General features: G+C 45.5%; 1 protein-coding gene across 9 annotated transcripts in view; it reads right to left on the reverse strand.

Moving 5' to 3' along the window:
• Positions 1 to 14,142, reverse strand: part of FGFR2 (fibroblast growth factor receptor 2) — an 86,356-nt gene extending 72,214 nt beyond the window's left edge. For 5 of the 9 annotated variants that reach the window (XM_065672401.1, XM_065672397.1, XM_065672396.1 and 2 more), the window contains exon 1: positions 9,431 to 9,687. In XM_065672401.1, coding sequence (XP_065528473.1) covers positions 9,431 to 9,605 — 175 coding nt within the window. In that variant the 5' untranslated portion in view covers positions 9,606 to 9,687. Of the gene's footprint in view, positions 1 to 9,430; positions 9,691 to 10,239; positions 10,258 to 13,867 lie in introns of those variants that run through there. The other 4 variants (XM_065672403.1, XM_065672399.1, XM_065672400.1 and 1 more) reach the window with 3 other exon arrangements.
• Positions 14,143 to 18,210: the final 4,068 nt, after the last annotated feature.

An 18,210-nucleotide genomic window follows, 5' to 3' on the forward strand; every position in this document is an offset into this window, starting at 1 on the left:
CATCTATCTGCCTTGTGTCATGCTCTTTGGCAGATGAGCAATTACAGAACTGCAACTCCTTGAGGTAACTACCCCCAGGCAGCATTTAGTCCTGGCTACAGACACAAGGAAGAAGCCAGCTGAAGAGAGTGGTGGGAACAAACCTCATGAGGTCCCCTGCTACGCTGGTGTGTTGGCTGGTATGTGGTGAGTTGGGTACCCACCCTATGTTTGCAGCATGGCTTTAATGGCAAAAGCATCTGGGTTGATGCATCTCACCCCATAGTTAAAGGAAGACTCCTCAAAAGAAGAAGAAATTGTACTTGTCCAGGCTTCATACAGAGATTAAAAATTCCTACAACTTGCAGCCTGCTTGCTCCTACCTGTCTTTATAGTTGTGATCGTTGAGTTATGGCTGCACAACCACGCAATATGCGTCAAAAATGCCAAGTATCACATGCTCCTGGGCTTGGCCGTGTGCTTTATGCTTTTGGAAGCCAAGCCAGGGAAGACTCGGAGCATGCCAAGTTCAAAGTAAACAGCAGAGACCAGCAAGGCCACCTCCTGCTGCTGGGAACGGCCCTGCAATTTCTTCCTGTTTGTCCCCAGTCTTCACAGCCTGCTCCTTACAGGATGAAGACTTCTTTATACAACAGTCACCATAGGATTTATCTCCAGACTTGGGACAGAACAAGAAAGAGGAGGGCATCAGTATGCCTTCTGCTCAAAGACTTGCTAACCAAGAAGGGAGAAAACACCCACAACCTTGAGCAGCTACAATAAAAAGCAGTACAATAGTTTTAGGGAGTTTATGTCATCGGTATGATGAGAAGCTACTGGCCACCTTCAGGATTGGAATCTTCAGTTCCAAGCACCCTATCTTGACCACTTTTGTTCAAGCCATAAGCTCCCCTAGGTGCCTAAATTAACAGAGCGGTAGTCTCTGTGCTAAGTGTACTGGGGAGTACAATATAAACCTCACACACATGTAATGCAATCTCAAAAATAATTAACTACTCTTCAAACTCATTACAGAAGAGGCTTCTCGTGTAATCTATTATACAATGCAAAGGGGAAATGTATCACCTTTGCCAGAACCTCAAATGAAAAGCTGGAAAAAAATTAACCTTCTCTCCCTAAAAAGCAGGATCCAAGACGAGGATCGTTTTCTAATTACTTCTACTTTCAGCAGCACATCAAATCTTCCTGTCTCTATTCTGCACATAACCAAGTGACAGAGCAATTTAAGCAACTCCCATTGTCCAACTTAGCATTAAGTTCTGCTTGGGAAAGGCTCTTTATAAGATACACAGCCTTGGGAAAAGGTATGAGCACGTTTAGTCGCAAAGGCTTTTTCTTGGGCTTAACATTTCCTTGCATCTCTTCCAATCTGTAGCTTTTTTTTTTCAGGTTCTTTAATTGCATTTCAAGAGCAACATAAAAACAGAATAGAACATAACACAAATCCAAACATAAAAACACAGCCTACTTCTTCCAGGTTTGCCGAAGGCCATACTCGGGACTATTGCTATTCAACATGCAAAAGAAATAAATTACAACCGTGAGGTTAAAAATTGCACAATTTCATGTTCAAGTGTTAGTTCTGGATGCAGGGAACATTTATTCAGATTCCCTATAAGCAAGTCAGCAGTTGTTTCTTTTGTACACGGTCCCATTTTTACTTGACTATACAAATCCTCTTAATTTTAGCAGCTCGTCTGGAAGTCTCATCTTGCCTGTTCCCCTGAAATTCATCTTCCCCCTCTTCCTAAAGTGGGATCGGAAAAAAAAGTCACTGGAAACAATACCCCAAAACAGCCCCTCAGCACTTTTGACGGTGTTCGCCACAACACGCATAAACCATAGGATACTCTCCAAGTACTTCAAGGTTTTGAGGCATGCCAGGCTCCCCTTTCACAACATTTAGTCAAAAGGTACCAGAGCCAACTCAATTCCAGCTCAGCGCAGAGAATAATCACCAGTGGTACCTGGGGACAAGGCAAGAGCAGCAGAACAAGCCCTGAAGTTAAAAGCCAGGCTGGCTATTTGCACTTCCAGGTGGCACAAAACCATTTACATGACAAGGGTTATTTTTAACTTGCAGACACCTCCATCACTCCTTGCTGTAGCAGTGGCTCCTGGGCACTTTGCCATACTAATGGAAGATGGTTCAAATGCTTCTGAATTGTTAGGAGAAGGGCTATTACTGAGCAGTGGTGCAGGTTTCTTTAGGAGCCTCCATGTTAATCTACGTGTCTGAAATACCCTGGTGAGCAAACAGTACCAGATAAATCTGGGTACTTCAGTGCTGTAATATCTGAACCGGATTATTTTTCTTTAATATATTTAATAGAACAAAGCTAAAGAACTGCTCAGAATTCCAGCTGGGGTTTTGAAATGACTTTTAAGAACTGTTGGGCGACATTCAGCATTATAAACCATATTACTTTCCCTGAAACAAATTAAACATTGCAACACAGAGACACTGAGCAGGGCGCTTTACGAACTTGCAAAGCCAGTATCACAGCAGCACCTTCTCCTGCAAGCAGGTCCTGCCGGCAGCAAACCTACCACACAGCCCATCCTTAGGAGCATCATGAATCTTATGTAGTTTTTCTACACCACGACTTCTTATAAAGCTTAAAAACTCAGCTGAGCATGGTGCTCGGATCATATTCTGTTGATCCAACCACATTTTAACCTCCTACAGACTTGTCCTGCTCAGTGCAGACTGCTGAGGCATGCCCAGCCACTGTAGCCAACTCCAAACCCTGCTCAAACAGCCACAAAGCCCCTGGGAGAAAGCCTGAGGTGATAACTACCAGGTCCCAAAACTTCTTTCAAAATAGAAACTCATGAAATATACATATATATATATATACACACAGCCAAAATACTAGTCTTCTCCTCCCCAACCAGCTTCTCACCATCCTTTTTCTCCCTTCCAGCCCCCCAGCACATTGCCCTTTCCAATAAAGCCTTGCAAACGCAAGAGAATTCTCCCCTCCTCTCAGTTGCTATGGCTTTGCCAACGTAAGGCGCTTTGCGGGGCTGCTCCACATCAGTTTGTGTCCCAGCCCCATGAGCCAGCTCTTTTGCGGGGGAGGAAAAGCAATAATTACACGCAACTTGCAACGGCATGTGAGGAAGGGAAGGAAAGTAGGTCAGATCTCAACTGCTCAGTGTCACTGAGGTTCACCAAATGCTTTCACTTACAGTCATTTTGGAAATACAATTAAAATAATAATAGCATGGCAAGAGAAGGAAGCAGCACGGTAGGATTCATCTAGCGCTTAGTTTGCCTTTCTGTCCCTCTCCTTGATACGGATAATGACATCTATGCGGTGACAAGCAGCAGAAAGACCTGAACCAGCAGAAAGTGAAGCCCGTGAGACATCTCTATACCAGGTGCTGACTGCTCTGATACTCAAAAGTAGGTCCAGAAAAAACAATCCCAAAAAAAAGGTTATTGTTTTAAAAGTAAAGGAAAAAAAATACTAACAAAAAAGCCAGGAATGATAATTAAGGTGGAAATGGATAACCTGGAGATGTACATAACTGGGATATGAATTATAGACCGGAATACCTCATTTTGCAACCGTCCTCATTGAGAGGCACAATCGCCAAGGAGTAAATGCAGACGCAGTTTTGCTGACGCTCTCTGCTCCGATTGAAACCCAAAAGGCCAAACTTCCAGAACAGCTCGGCGCTCCCAGCACACATTTCGTAATTATAACAGGAGCTGTTGGCTGCTGCGCTCTTGCAAATCTGGCCTTTATTTAAGATTTGCCTGTATTCAAAGTTGCTTCTTTTTCAACCAGCTTAAGAGACAGTTTAGTGCCTGGTACTGCAAGACGGCACCTCTGATTTTGGGCGCATGTCATGGCAAATTCCCCCCCCGAATAACCACATTACAGACACACAGTGCAATGTGCTGAGCTGAAATTCAAAGGTCTAAATTTCAGATTGGTTCCCAGTTTGTTGTATGGATAATTTCACCCTGGCAGGCTCCACGCTAAAGCACTGCCCAGTTTCCCAAACAGCCACCACAAACACAAATCAGCGCATCCTGACTGACACTGCAGACGATGCTCCCACCCAACCCACTGGTGGATGAAGAATCCTCTACCAGGGAACCAAACCCTCAGCCACATTGGCACAAAACTCCAGACTCTTCACCATTTCAGACACGCTTTGGGTTCCTGACGTCTTTTTCAGCCTGAATTTTGCACTTCTTAAACCACACTGTAATGTATTTTCTCTTCTAGTGAAACCAGGCGCACTATTACAAATAGACAAGATGTAACTTGCCTAAGCAGGTGATGGTTCTTTTAAAAACACGGATTTATATTGCCATTGTTCTGCTTTGAGGAAAATCTCTGCTTTCACTAAAGTTTCAACCTTGAGGACTCACAAAATATGCAACACTTTAAAAATATGACACTTCCAATGAGGAATTTCTCTCTATTAATGATAGAGGAAGGGAAAGTTAAATCTTTTTCTCACATCCCCATCTGTTCCTGAAGTAAATATTCACTCTAAGAAAGTAATAAGCTTTGCCTGCATGTATTTACAGCCAAGTGACCATTTCTACTGAAGTCAGGAAGTTGGATATAGAAATATGCTCATTAAGAGCTATGCTATGGTTATTATTAAAACACCACAATAGTCCCTCCTCTCTCAAATACACAACCTTGAAGAACTGGAAATGTCAGAACTGCACTGGAAATTCTGCTTTCAAAGGTAACTTGAAAACTTGGAACTTGCCTGTAAAGGACATTATTATGGCCTGAAGTTCCTTGCAAGTTCTCTGCCAAGGAAGAGCTATTTTAAAGTTAGAAAACTACACATGCATTGGAGCTGGTCACTGGGTTGGGGTTTTATCTATACAAGTGGTTTAAAAAGAAAGCAAAAAATGGCAGATAAGTCCCAAATGTGCAATTATTTGCGCTACTTTGCAAAATACTTGCCATGCTGACACATTACCAGCTCCCAGCGTCTCACCAACACAGCCTGTAAATAACAACCCTACCCGTGCCCAATTAGTTTGCAGCTCAAGACCATGCCCCTGCTAAAGGGCTGCGGATTTTCAATGCAGAATGGGCACATTAAGACTGATTTAATCTGGCTGTTTGTACAGCTCCCCAGAATCTCAGCAATTCCTGTACCAGGCCAAATAACTTACTGAACCAGATCCTCGAAAGGGCATCCAACCCTCACCTGAAGCTGTGGGGATGTCACATTCCTCCATAATAGGCTGTGATAATTGCCTTAAATAAACCCAAAACCTAAACTCTGATTTAACTAATCAGTTTGAACAGTTACTCAGAACTTGCAGATATAAAAGCCTCCGTTCTTGTAAAAAAGACTCCAAAACACCATTAATAAGGGAACCCTGGGTGAACCTTTTGCTTTATTTTTCCAACCAAATTGGAAGAGCATCCTGATGCTTCACCACCATCCGAGGAAGATGACCACCATGTGGGGTTCCTCACAGCAGGGTGGCATCGGCATGGAGAGGACCCATGAAGGCAACCCAGAATGGGGAACACGCTACTCCGCATAGGACAGGGGACATCCCACCACTGGTATCTTCTGTACCCCAGCCCTGCCCACTGCCTGGGAGCCCGAGAAGAACCTCACAAGACCCCACATCCTGATCCAGGCATGTTGCAGTGGCTAACAAAGGATGTCCAAGTGGACTGAGCTAACCACTGTGACCACAGGTGACATTAACCTTTAAGCAGTGCCCTCAGTTTTGCCCATATTATGCAGCAGTTTTACAAAAAACAAAGGCATAGTGTTCACATTATGCAACACTGTTATCAAAATTAAGGTTCTATTGCTCCTATATGCAACACTGACACTAAAATTAACGCCACAGATCTCACACTATGCAATATATTTACCAAAATGAAGGCACTGCTTTGGGTATTGCACTGAATGTGTTTATGTTTTTGTGTTGTTTTGTGCCAGCAAATAGCTGTGACCAAGTTAAAACCCAAATGACAACTGGTTACTCACTTCATAGCCCACCATAAGCACACACCACCCATTAAAGGTCTCTCTCCTCCACTTGCTGCTCCTAGGAACCTCCCAAATGCACATTTAAGGCTGTTTTGACCTGCTGTGTTTTTCACAGGACACAGAATTAGGCTGTCCCTTGTGGAAAGCTTAAATTAGTCCTTTGAAATTTGACCTAAATTGAAAGAACTGAAACACATTGCTACTGCGCGCCAAGTGAGGGCTCAAATAGGTGCTCCAAGGACAGCATCGAGGCATTGCACATGGGGAAGCGACTAAATTAACTACCCAGCAGAACGATAACACACAGCTTGGGCAAGGGAAGGTCAAGGGAGAGCTTGCTATTTATCAAATATATGTCTAAACTAATTATTCAGTTCACAAAGTAACCCTTCAACCTATGTGTGCGGTCAGAGCCCTTTTGAAAAGTTGGCTATCATCAAAGGCCTTCATAGCCCGGGTACACAGAAAGAGAATGGCTCCTTTGTACACATTGGGGTAGGCTTATTTCCAAATATTTAAAAGCAGAAAGGCTTTATACTCCCTCGGATAAAAAACATTGATGTAAACACTTGATGCGAGATACAATTTGATAGTTGACAGCCCTCAAACTAACTCCTACGGGTCCTGTTTCTGCTCACAGTGCTCAACAGCCTCAGATTTTAACGTAGGGAAGAAAGCACCACAACCAATAACACTCAGAATCCAGACACTGGTGAGCAGCCACGATATCAACACTGATGTCCTAATTTACAATGGCTCAAGATACCATTTTCAGAGTAAATATTGAGTAAATGACTGCGGTAATATCTAATGCTCACAGATGAGATTCAGAGCTCAATGAACCCAGCATTCTATAAAAGCACCCGAAAGAAGAGTGCCACCAGAGACTGGTTGACTGCAGATAACCAAAAGCAAAGAACCTTGACGTGTGACATCTTGCCTGTAATCTGCACATATCCACGCAGTTAATTACCCTATTAGATATTAGCATGTACTGTTAGTACAAGCAGTAACCAGCTACTCTGAAGGCTGCAAATACCCCTAAAGTTAGGTTTAGCTAAGAGACAAGAGCTCTATTGCAATCAAAGGAACAAAAAGGCACAGTCTCAATTCCTCTGAATCTTCCATACAGCTTTGTGAGTATTGAGTCACTAAAGCAATAAATAATAATGAAAAGCACCTCTCATCAAAAAAAAAAAAGGACAAAATTTGGGGCATGTCCATGAAGGAAGACTGAAAAACAGATCAACATGTGTCACCAAAGGTCATGGCCCTGCCGACCTTCTCAGCTGGTATGAAATGTCATAGCTCTAATGACTGCACACTCAGCAGCCCTACTGAAAACCTGCATTATCGGAGCACCTGACCCCCCAGATTAGCTCTGGCCAAAATGTTTGGCATTTACTAAATTAAAAAAGAAGTCTGCTTGGGTTTTGTAAAGGTTTTTGGAAGGGTTTTTTGGTTTGTTTTGGGCTTGGAAAGCCTGTGGGTGGCAGTGATGGAACCCAGAGGTGATTGTGTAAAAACACAGGGTTTAACAAAGTACATAAAGGAGGTTTTATTTCCCAAATCTCAGATATAAATCCCACACAATTCCCCGTATTCTGCAGCATAAAAGCTCTTATTATACCATTAACTTTGAGGCTTTTTTTTTTGTTGGGTCTTTGGTTTGGTTTTTCCTCGTCTTATTTCTGGTAACGATTCGGGTTCTCACGTCTAGAATTGTTTCATGTCGGTAACATTCCTGCCCAGGGAAGAAGTTTTAAATCCTTATTAACAATTTACTCTTTGATAAAACCCAGATTCTACCCCCTGGATATTTACTGTGGAAGAAACATGGTTTTAAACCGTGCTTTTTAAAAATAATAGAAGCTATTCTTCCCCTGAAGAGCTGAAAAAATCAGTAGGCATCATACAGAAAATATTACTCTTCTCCCCGTAAAACACTCCACCAATCCTACAATCGCATTCTTTCTGATTTAACCCTAAAACTAGGGAACCTCACTACAAACAGCAAGTCTGCAACCAGAATTATTCATGCTTTTGTCATTCCTCCGTAAAGCCAAAAAGGCACCAGATGTGCAATTAACACAGTGAGTGGTGAGGAGAGCTGGGCTTTATTTTCTTAATTCTCAAGTTACCTTCGAAAGGAAAATAAAACATCTCTGCTATCAGCAATCTCTATGGCTGACAGATGACAATATTGCTATACTCCGTTAACTTCTTTAAGGAACACTTGCTAGGGAGGAGGGCTCCTCGTCTCTAAATAGTTCATCCCCTGCCATCAATAAAAATGTACTTGGAACAGATTCTAAATATGTGTTAGCTGGTGACGTCTATTTTTAGAGGCAGTGGATAGAAACAAATAAGTTTTGCATGAAAATGTATTAAATAAAAACAAAGCCGTATCCGTGGACATGAGTAGTAGAATGTGTAAAGGCCAAATTCTTTCCAGCAAGCTTGCTGGATCACAAATGCTCTATGGAGTATTATATTAGGTTGACAGTTGAGTTATTAGAAGTGTAATCACTCCTCCAAAGGACAGATGAAACCTTATGAAGGAAGCCTCCCTTTCCCCCTAAGGTGCTCAGAGAGCAGGAAGGATCCTACACAATCCAGTAAAATCATCCTTAAACACAATCAGCTCACGTCAATAAAAAAAGCAGCCCCTCCTTATCTCTTTGGAGAAGAAAAGCACTTTGCAAAGCTTGAGGAAGGGATATACCTATAAGAACATATCAACAGGTGCCGGCTCAAAGTAGGAGACTGTATCAAAACACCTCTTTCAACGTAAAGGTCTTTCCCAGCAATAAACTGCAGTCCTTGCTATTCAAATCTCAACATTCACACCTCCAGAACTTGCAATCCAGGCACTGTACCGGTTGTTCTTGGATATTAACAGCAATAGGGAAATGTATTCAAAGTACAAACACTAATAAAGCCGCAACACCACATTTGCAGAGTGCCCGGCGAAACTGAACATTCAGGCCCCGTGACTGAAAAGCTCTTGGCATTTATTTCTGTCTGAACTTCTCAGGTTAAGACAATCACAAAGACACGCAGCTATACAGCCATTCCGTTCCTTGAGACGGCAACACGTAACACGTATGCAAGTGCAACAGCCTGGTTTCCTTACAGACCCGTTCCTGAAAACTTTCAGCCGTACGCTTTGATTATACAACGTGATGACAGTCCCAAGTGAAATCACTGACACCACTCGCTTGCATAAGATTAAACAAACGAACGCTTGCATGAACACAGCCCATGTGTGAGCAGGATGAGACAAAAAACGTAACTCTTGAGGGCTAATCTGTTACTTGCCTTAGATTTATCAAAGCACATAAAGACGTTGACTTCTATTTCAGACATCCAGGCACTTAGAATTAACTTATTTTGCAGAATCAAGGACTGTAGAGTGATTTACCTTCAGGTTCCAGCGTGGTGTCTTCAACAACTAAATTAAACGAGGGTCGAGCCAGGGAAAGTCCAGCCATGGTGACCACCACCAGGCAGATAAGGCAACCCGAATCCCAGCTGACCATCTTTTTAGAGTAAATTCCTGGTCCATTGCCATATCTCCATGTGGACTTTAATCCCATCTGAACACCTCTAAAGAAGCATGGAGAGAAAGCAGTGCCTTCGGCCAGGGTAATACCTCCTCCCTTGGAACGACGGCTGCTGCTGCTGTGGGGAAAAGAGAGATTTAACACTGTCAGCAAAAACATCTTCAAGCACAAACCCAAAAGCTTCAGAAAGCCCCGAGCAGAGCTGAGGGGAGAGGGAAGGGAGGAGGAGGATGGGAAAAATAGTTTTCCAGCTTCAAGAATATGTGAAAAGTGAGTGACTTTTCATTTTCTGTTAGCGGCTTCCATCATCACCTGAGGCGTAACCAAGTCCTCCTTGTTTTCACAAAATCACTTCTCAGCACATATTTAGAGAGCTATTTTACTGACAGAAAAATATACAGGTTTTAAAGCAAACCGCGAGGCGCACACATGTGCAGGCACATAACCTGTAATGCTATGAAATTACCACAATTATACAAATTATATTCGTGTTATTGTTTGAAGGTTTATGTAAGTTTGCCTTGGTTTTCTTTCCTTCACCTAGGCAGCTCTGCAGCCAGCTGAAGTTGCAAGAACTCAGTAATTTTCCACAAGGAAAGAAAAGAAAAGCACAACCAGTTGAAAAATACTTCTTTAGACTTGGATAATCTGGAAAACTGTATTTCACCTTCCAGCTCCAACTGTATTCCACCTTCCTTCCAACTGTATTTGACCTCCAGCTCCCCTATGGATGGACCTTGTTCTGACTCAGTTCAGGGTCCTTCTAAAGCATGAGAGTCCTGTACAGGTGGAAGGCTCCAGTCTTTGTGGGGATACTGGTTAGCTACGTGCCATTACAGGCAATTAAAACCCTTATAAAGGACGGTACAGGCTGCAGTTTCACAGGAGACCTCCCCAGCATCGTTTTCCATTCATATATGCTAAATTGTGTACACACACGTTTCTCTTCTCTCTCAAGAATGGTTATTGATCTATATTTTTTCATATAAGATAAAAAATAAGTATTTTATTCACTGTAAAACTAATCTAAATGGATGGAGTTAACTGGTAATCCAGGCATGGGCTGACGCAAAAGGGAAGTGGTACCAAAGTAACCACTACTCCCTTAATGGGACCCTGTTGCCACCACAGAAAGATGCCAAGTGAGGGTCAGAAGAACATCCTCACAGGGTGATTTAACAGCTCGACCAGAAAATTAGACCTGATTTTCCACATCAAAAATGAAAGATGGTAAACCTCAGTCAATGGATAGTACAACCTGGCCAATGATTCATCTTAGATGTGACCAAACCCAACTGAAGATTCTAGAGCACTTGTCTTGAAGGGGGGAAATAACATAAAACCTCTTTTTCCCCTCCTGCTTTCACCCTTAAAAAGGCAAGGAGTGCGAAGATAAAGGCAAACTTCCCAGAACTCCCTGCCGTTTGGATGTGGTATGGTACCTCAGCATAAAGTACACAGAAACACAGCCAAATATTCTCCCTTTATAAGGCCAACCATTAAAAAGTGTTTTCAGATTTTATTAGCCTTTTGCTACCTGCTGTGTACAAACCAAGTTCACAGAGCTAAGGACAGAAATGCTGTCGAGGCATCTTTTATCTTGGCTACTAGATACAGTCACATCTGGAATTAGTAGGAACAGATTTTAGATGACATAAATAAGGCACTTGGGGAAAAGAATTAATACATGCTATTTCAGGTGAATCCCTGGTACTTCAGGGCAAGCTTCTTCCCCCCTCAGCTGGTATCAGCAAAAAGCTCTGTCCCTCTATTAGGGATTCAAGCATAACACGAGCATCCCAGACCACAAGCTAGCAACTACTATTAAACCTCCAGTGAAAACACCACCAGACCACTGCATAAACATTTGCAAAGAGCTTGCCCGGCTCTTCTTTAAATAAGCACTGAGCAGGTGTAGAACTGAAGAGAGCTCTGTCTCTGGGACTGGACTGCATCTGGGAAGGGATCGGATCAAGGCCTCCTGGATGCTGCCACCCCGGTCAACCACCCGACCAACAGACCCACAACCACGGCTCTGTAGCTCAGTTTATCCAGCTGTAAAGTGGGCAGGAACCCTAATGAACAGGCTGGATGTAATGCTGAGTTAATTGCCATAAATCATCCTGTAAATTCCAATTAAAGGCAATGTATATAAATGAAAAAATCACAATTTTGCAAAAAGAAAACATACCAGACTGCTAGCCTATATTCCAGGCTCCAACAGCATTCATTCCACTTACATTTCAGCTGGTTTGGATTTTTAAACTACATAAAACACCACTGAAAGCACGTTTGTGGTTCCTATCCTCACCCTAAACCCTGAAGTGGCCACAAGGCTACCTGACCACGCACCTTCTCACCTGTAGATACTTGCTTCTGCAGCTGAGCATCTGCCAGCAGAATGAAGGGCTCTTCACTCACAGGGCACCACAGAATTCAAACCCGTGGCTTGCAAAGGCGTAACAAAGCACAGATCAGAGCTCTGGACCCATCCACGAAGCCACACCAGTCTCTACCACCACAACAGCGACCGGGGTTCGAGGGCTGCCCTTTGCCAAAAGAAGCTGAGTCCAACGAAGATGAAATGAAACCAAATTCTTTTCATAGCTTAATCGCCACAGTTGCTGGGGGACGAGTCTCTGGAAAGACCTCCTGTGCTGGATAATTATGTACCTCTATCTCAATGTTTGGAACACAGCCCCAGCATGCTTTTTGGCCTCCACAATTCTGGCTTCCTGACTACAATACCATAATCCCTCCTGGAGTCTCAGACTCAGTGAAAGCCACACGTAGTGTTTATTTTTCCCCTTGAAAGGGAACTCTGTCTCTCTTCTCAGCCTACACTTTGGGGAGGAGTTGTCAGGCTCCAGTGATTGATGGCTCTCCTTGCCACTCGCTCATCAAGTCAATTTTCACCTCGTCACATACCTGCCCAAATTTCTTTGCCAAACTGACAAGCATGGGAAAGCAGACTGGTTTGGGAGCCCAACCAAATTCCTCCAAGCTGCACTTCAGCTTAAACGCACTCACACACACAAACAAGTAGTACTTGTTCAGCAGTGGCATTAATTAAATTCAATGCTCAGTGTTCTTTTTAATCTACTTCCATTGTTGTTTATAAGATGTTTATCACTCCCCGGGGAGAGCACAATTTGTAGAGTATGCTAACCAAATCAATACACTGCTCGCTGTACAGCCCTTCAGCATCTCTCTCTATTAGGCAGGGAACAGCAAACTCTGAATGAAATACGGCTCTTCCCTCCACAAAGAAATCTCCAGCGCCCTAAAAGCCCAGTAGCTTCATCAGAAAAATCCAGGTACGTGCAGCTTTGGAGCTAACAGCTTTCTATACACATACGCACACATATAACCACACATAAACATACACGCGTCTATAAACATACATGCACAGATATGTAACTAACAAGACTACATCGCAGTTCAATCTCCAAGCAAATCTGAGCATCCCAGCTATTAAACATTAATTCTGGAGGACTAATGGGAACCGGCTGGCAGCTTCAGTACTTTTGCATTGTTCGAACTTCTTTCATTCGCTTTCCAGGACTATCCTGGTTTTCTCAAGTCTTTTGCCACCAAAAGATCAGGGGGAGAGAAAAAGGGGAAAAAAAAAAAAAAAATCTGCATTTTAATTGACATTCCAGAGAGAGAGAGAAGTCCCGAGGCTGCTGATTGCTGTCTATTCAGCCCAAACAGGCTTTTCAGATGAAAATGAGTAAAGGCTAGTGGAAGATTTACAGGGATTTGGTACAAAGGAGACAATGAAGTTTTAAATGTTGATAGCGTTTCACACCGAACGCATAATGGGTGCCTGTTTGAACGGGACGTTTTGCATTTAAATATGTATTTCATCGCGGATTTCTCCCCTGCTTTACCCCGGGCAACCCCATCCCAGCCCCGCGGCGGACAGGACCCCCCGCTCCGGCGGCGCCGGGCTGCGGGCGGCCGGTCCAGGCGGTCCCGTTCCGAATCGGGGGGATGCTCCCCGGAGGCTGAGCCTCCCTTTCCTCATCCTCGCTGTCACCGCTGGACACCGGTCACAAAGGCTTCCCCCCCACACACACAGCCCCACACAGAGACCATCAAGTGACAGAACGGGGAGCACGGGGCGAACGGAGCCCTCCGCCCGCATCCCAAGTCCCGCACCGGCACAGAGCGCCCCGGAGCCGGCGTGCACCAGTTGCGGGGCCCCGCACCGGCAGCCCGAGCGCTGCCCTCCGTCACCCTACAGGGTGGCTGCGCCTTCCCCCCCGCCCCAACCCGCTCGGTGCCATTACCTGCGGCGAGGAAGCTTCGCGAGAAGGGTCCGGTCCCCCGCAACAGGCGGGCTGAGGCGCGGTGCCGGGCTGCGGGTCCCCGCGGCGGGCAGGATCTCCTCCGGGGACGCGCAGAACCCCTCCGCAGCCGCGGTCACTCCGCGGGCAGCCCCGGCTGGCAAACCCGCAGCAGCGCAGCGGGGCGCATCCCCCGCGGGACGCGGTAGGAGGGAGGCGAGGCAGGAGCCGGCCCGGCGCCCGGTCCCGTCCCGTCCCTTCGCTCGGCTGCAGCGGCTACCGCCTCAGAGGGGCGAGCCCGCCGTGCCCGGCGCCAGCAGCCTCCTCCCCCGTGCGGGCATCGCTGCGGGTCCCGCTCCGCTCCATCCAGCCGCCCGCAGCTTTGTCAAGCCAACAGCCCCCCTCGGGTGGGTGGTGGTTTGGGTTGGTTTGGGGTTTTGGTGGGGCTTTTTTTTCTCTCTTCCACCCCCCCCCCCCCCCCTCCTCTTCCCCTTCCCCTCTCTCCCGGCGCACTCCTCCGGCTCCCTTCCTCCCTCCCCTGGTCACTCCCCCCGCTGCAACCCGAGCCGTTTCCTGGACGGCGCTGCTCGGCTCTGCCAATCGCGGCGGACGCACCCTCGGAGCCCCTTCCCCCGCCGCCCGGCACTGCACGGCCCCGCTCCGCCGCTACCCCAGCGGGGACCGGGGCTACTGCCACCGGCGGGGGTACGGCAGAGGAGCAGGGGTAACACAGGGGCCGGAATCCCAGCGGTTTGAGTTGGAAGGGACCTTTAAAGCTCATCCAGTTCCAACCCCTGCCGTGGGGCGTGAGGAATCCTGCGCAGTGTTGCCCCGCTCAAAGTTTGGAAAGGAAGGATAGGGATGAGTGCTGCCCGGTGCTTGATGCTACCCGTCCGCAAGGCGGGGCGGCATCGGCATCCTCATGCAAAAGTGGTCCCAGCTCAACAGCTTCCCCCCAAAAACCTCTCCAGGAGCTCTTCTGGCTCAGAAGCCCTGCCTGGCCTGTGGCTTGTTAGCTGGAGGGGATGAGCGCATAGCACCCGCTCGAACAAACCGCACTCCGTTTAAGGAGCCTTTCGGTGCAAAGCCTGATTTCAACCACCTGGTGAATGTGTCTCACAGAGCACCTTTACTAATAGTGCCCAAACAGGGGAAGTTGTCCAATAGTTGTGCAAACATCATCCGCCTGCACAAACAGATTTAAAACTGCATTAAACCAGCGTTCAAAATTCACTCCAGCTTAACCTGATACATGCTTAATAAAACATTTGCTTTAGATACCATTAGCTAAAAGGTTGTTAATACAGAGCCCATGTAATGCTTGCTTTGGAGAGTCAGCTTGACAACAAAATCAATAAGCGGTGGTTGCCTCAAATTAAATCAGTGTTCATCAATTTAAAGCTACTTTATTTAAGCATAGCCCTACTGTACATTTTATATGCTGTGTGCAGTATTGATCCAAGGGGGGTTTCAAGGACTGTGGCTGCATGGCATAGTGTAAGTCCCTATTTACATGCTTCCAGATAACCAAACCCAAGTTTTCCCTGGAACACATACTTACCTCCCAGCAAGTACTTTCCCACCATCGCCAGCAGTAATTCAGGCTCTATGGGGGACAGCAGACAAATTTGTAATTGATTAGAAACACAGGTTTAATTGTTTTTTCTCGTGTTGTTCCTAAAGCAACAGGCATGTGAATGTTCTAATTGAGAAGCTGAGATGTCACAGTCAAGATCCAATTTTCCCAGCTCCGGCATGTCCACTGCCCATTGAAAACGTTGTTAACGCATTCTCACATAAATTATTGTCCGGCACAGGAAGCTGCGATACCTTTCCCCATTCATCAATATCTTTGCATACTCTGAAAGAGAAGGAAGCAGTCCACTAAAAATGACAAGTCAGAACACCTATTCCCAATGTCTGGAAGCACTTGTCAGAATTTATTCTTTTGGGGGATGAAAAGATAGCAGTCTATCAATAGCAGCCTTTTCTCTTAAATGAGCCACATTCTCCTAAAGTGGCCCACAACAGCCCAGCTCCTCCATCTGAGAAAAGCAGAAGCATGTTTGGAATTAAAAGGGGGGAGTAGAGGGGGGATCAATTCTGTCATCATATTTAGGCTTCAAGAGATCTCAGTGGGCCCAGGGAGCCTTTCATAGCAGTTAGGCTGCTGAATGAGAGCATAATCTCTTTACAGTTTTTTCCTCCTCCTCTCAAAGTGGCTGGGATCTTTTCTGTGAGCCCCCCTGCACGTGAATGGTGTGGCTAATAAGCCTATTAATGAGGTTCCACAGCAGAGTGTGAATAGGTAAATAAGCCCCAATCTGTTGAGGTTCAGGAGCAAGGGCAGTAAAGCCATCATGAACTAAAGGTGACAGTTTGAACTGAAATAGGAACAACAGCTCCAGGTTTCAAGCAAAAGAATAGACAGACAAGGCACACATTCAGGCTCCTTCTACCCCCTACCGAGTCCTATTTTCTTCCCCATTCTTCCTCCTTTATAAAATGCCTTGAGTAGTCACCCATTTTTTCAAAAGCTCTTGAGACGTCCTTTTTCATCCTGGCAATGATACATCAATAGGGAGGAAGGAAAATGAGGACACCAATGCTCCTTTGCACCGCAAGTTTCAAAAGCAGGAGCAGTGCTGTCCCCCCCCGCCCCCTCCCCTCGCATATGGAAACGGGGGAGGAGAAAGCAAGTTAAATTGAATCTTTCAGCCCTGCCAGCTCTTTGTCAGTGCTGTCAGCTGGACCCTGGTCCCCCCTCCGCACGCAGGCAGGGATACGGTTAATGTTCAACAGGGAAGGCACAGCTGGGCTCAGCCCCATCTCCGCTGCGGAGCAGACAGAGGTGAGGAGATGGATTCATTTCCACTTGGCATCTCCTCTTCCTTGGCAGGGTGAGGTGAAGATGTGCCTGATTTCAGGCAGCTCCCTGGCTGGAGCCACCAAGAGCCCAACTCAAGGGCTTTTAGGGATGAAGGTAGAAGGTTAAGCGCAAGATAAAGAGCTTGCATCAGTAGAGAGATGAGGTGAGATAGGCAACCAATGCCTTCGAGTAATGTGGGAAAAGTCACCTTAGATAAAAACACAGCATAGAGCTTCTGAGCACTCCTCAGTTCTAATCCTTACAGAGCCTCTGACATTTCTTTTAAGTGCTGGAGATGTTACTGTAGTCAGGGCTCCACAGAAACCGGCTCCTCCATGGGATCGCAGTGAGGAACGAGCCCCAGGTCCTGCCACATTGCAGACAGATGGCAAGGGAGGCCACAGGTACCAGAGGGAAGACAATTCTTCATTACTGTTCTATTTTCCAGGCACAGGACCTGCTAACATGTCGCATTTCTATCTGATGGAAATAGGAATATAATACAGAAAATTAAATAAAGAGAAAGAAAACCCACACATCCAGGTTCACAGATCTATGGAAAGAACCCCCCTAGATCCTAATTCAGCCACACACCCCACTGAGGATTCAGCTTCTCCACAGAAGATGCTGGGAAGCAACATTTCTTCCCCGTTATCCCTTGTCCTGCCCCAAAATTTTTGCTTGACCATGATGGATGCAATTAAATACTTGTCCAAGATGGATTTTTCCTTTTAAGTTCTTCTAAAGTGCCTAAACCCAAACTCTGGCAGCTAAAATATTTACCTGGTTTCCAAAGTATTTATGGCTGCCTTTCCTGAGAGCTTTGAACTTGTTTTTAGGGTGCCAAAGAAGCAGATCATAGGAACCCACTTCTGAAATCGTTCTCTTCTCCAGGACAGGCAGAGTTGCTCTATACATTTGTCAGTGTCTTAGGGGAAAGTCACTTTGTGTTCTTATAAACAGGATCCATTTCTAACAGAAGAACCTCTACTGAGAGGCTTCCATCACTAGTCCTCACCATGGATTACTTCAAGATGCTGCTGAGCTGAAAACTGAGATAAGAATTTCTTTATTTTAATGCCAGGAGATCCAATAATTATCCATAAAAGCGCAAAGCAGATGGGCTACCAAGTACTTTTGCAGCAAAATATATAGGGGATGGGGGGGGGGGGGGGGCTGAAGTTCCTGGTATGCAAAGGGATGATTTTACTGAGGATTTATCAATAAAAACCTCATTCTGGTTAAGTTACAGAAAGTGGCAAATTAATTGCCTTTGTCTATCAATTTTTGATCTCCCTCTGCATAATGCACAGCAGAAACTTCTAAGAGACACTGCTTTGTGCTGTAAGGCCAAGCACTTGGTAAAAAGGAGATGATTTTCACTGCTGTTGTGTCAATGTCTTGTAATGGCATTTGAGTATCAACACTCCCTCCGGATTGTTATGCCTTGTAGCCATATAACCTACTCCTCTCATTT

Source organism: Lathamus discolor, chromosome 3 (genome assembly GCF_037157495.1).
Source record: "Lathamus discolor isolate bLatDis1 chromosome 3, bLatDis1.hap1, whole genome shotgun sequence".
Classification (NCBI taxonomy): domain Eukaryota; kingdom Metazoa; phylum Chordata; class Aves; order Psittaciformes; family Psittacidae; genus Lathamus; species Lathamus discolor.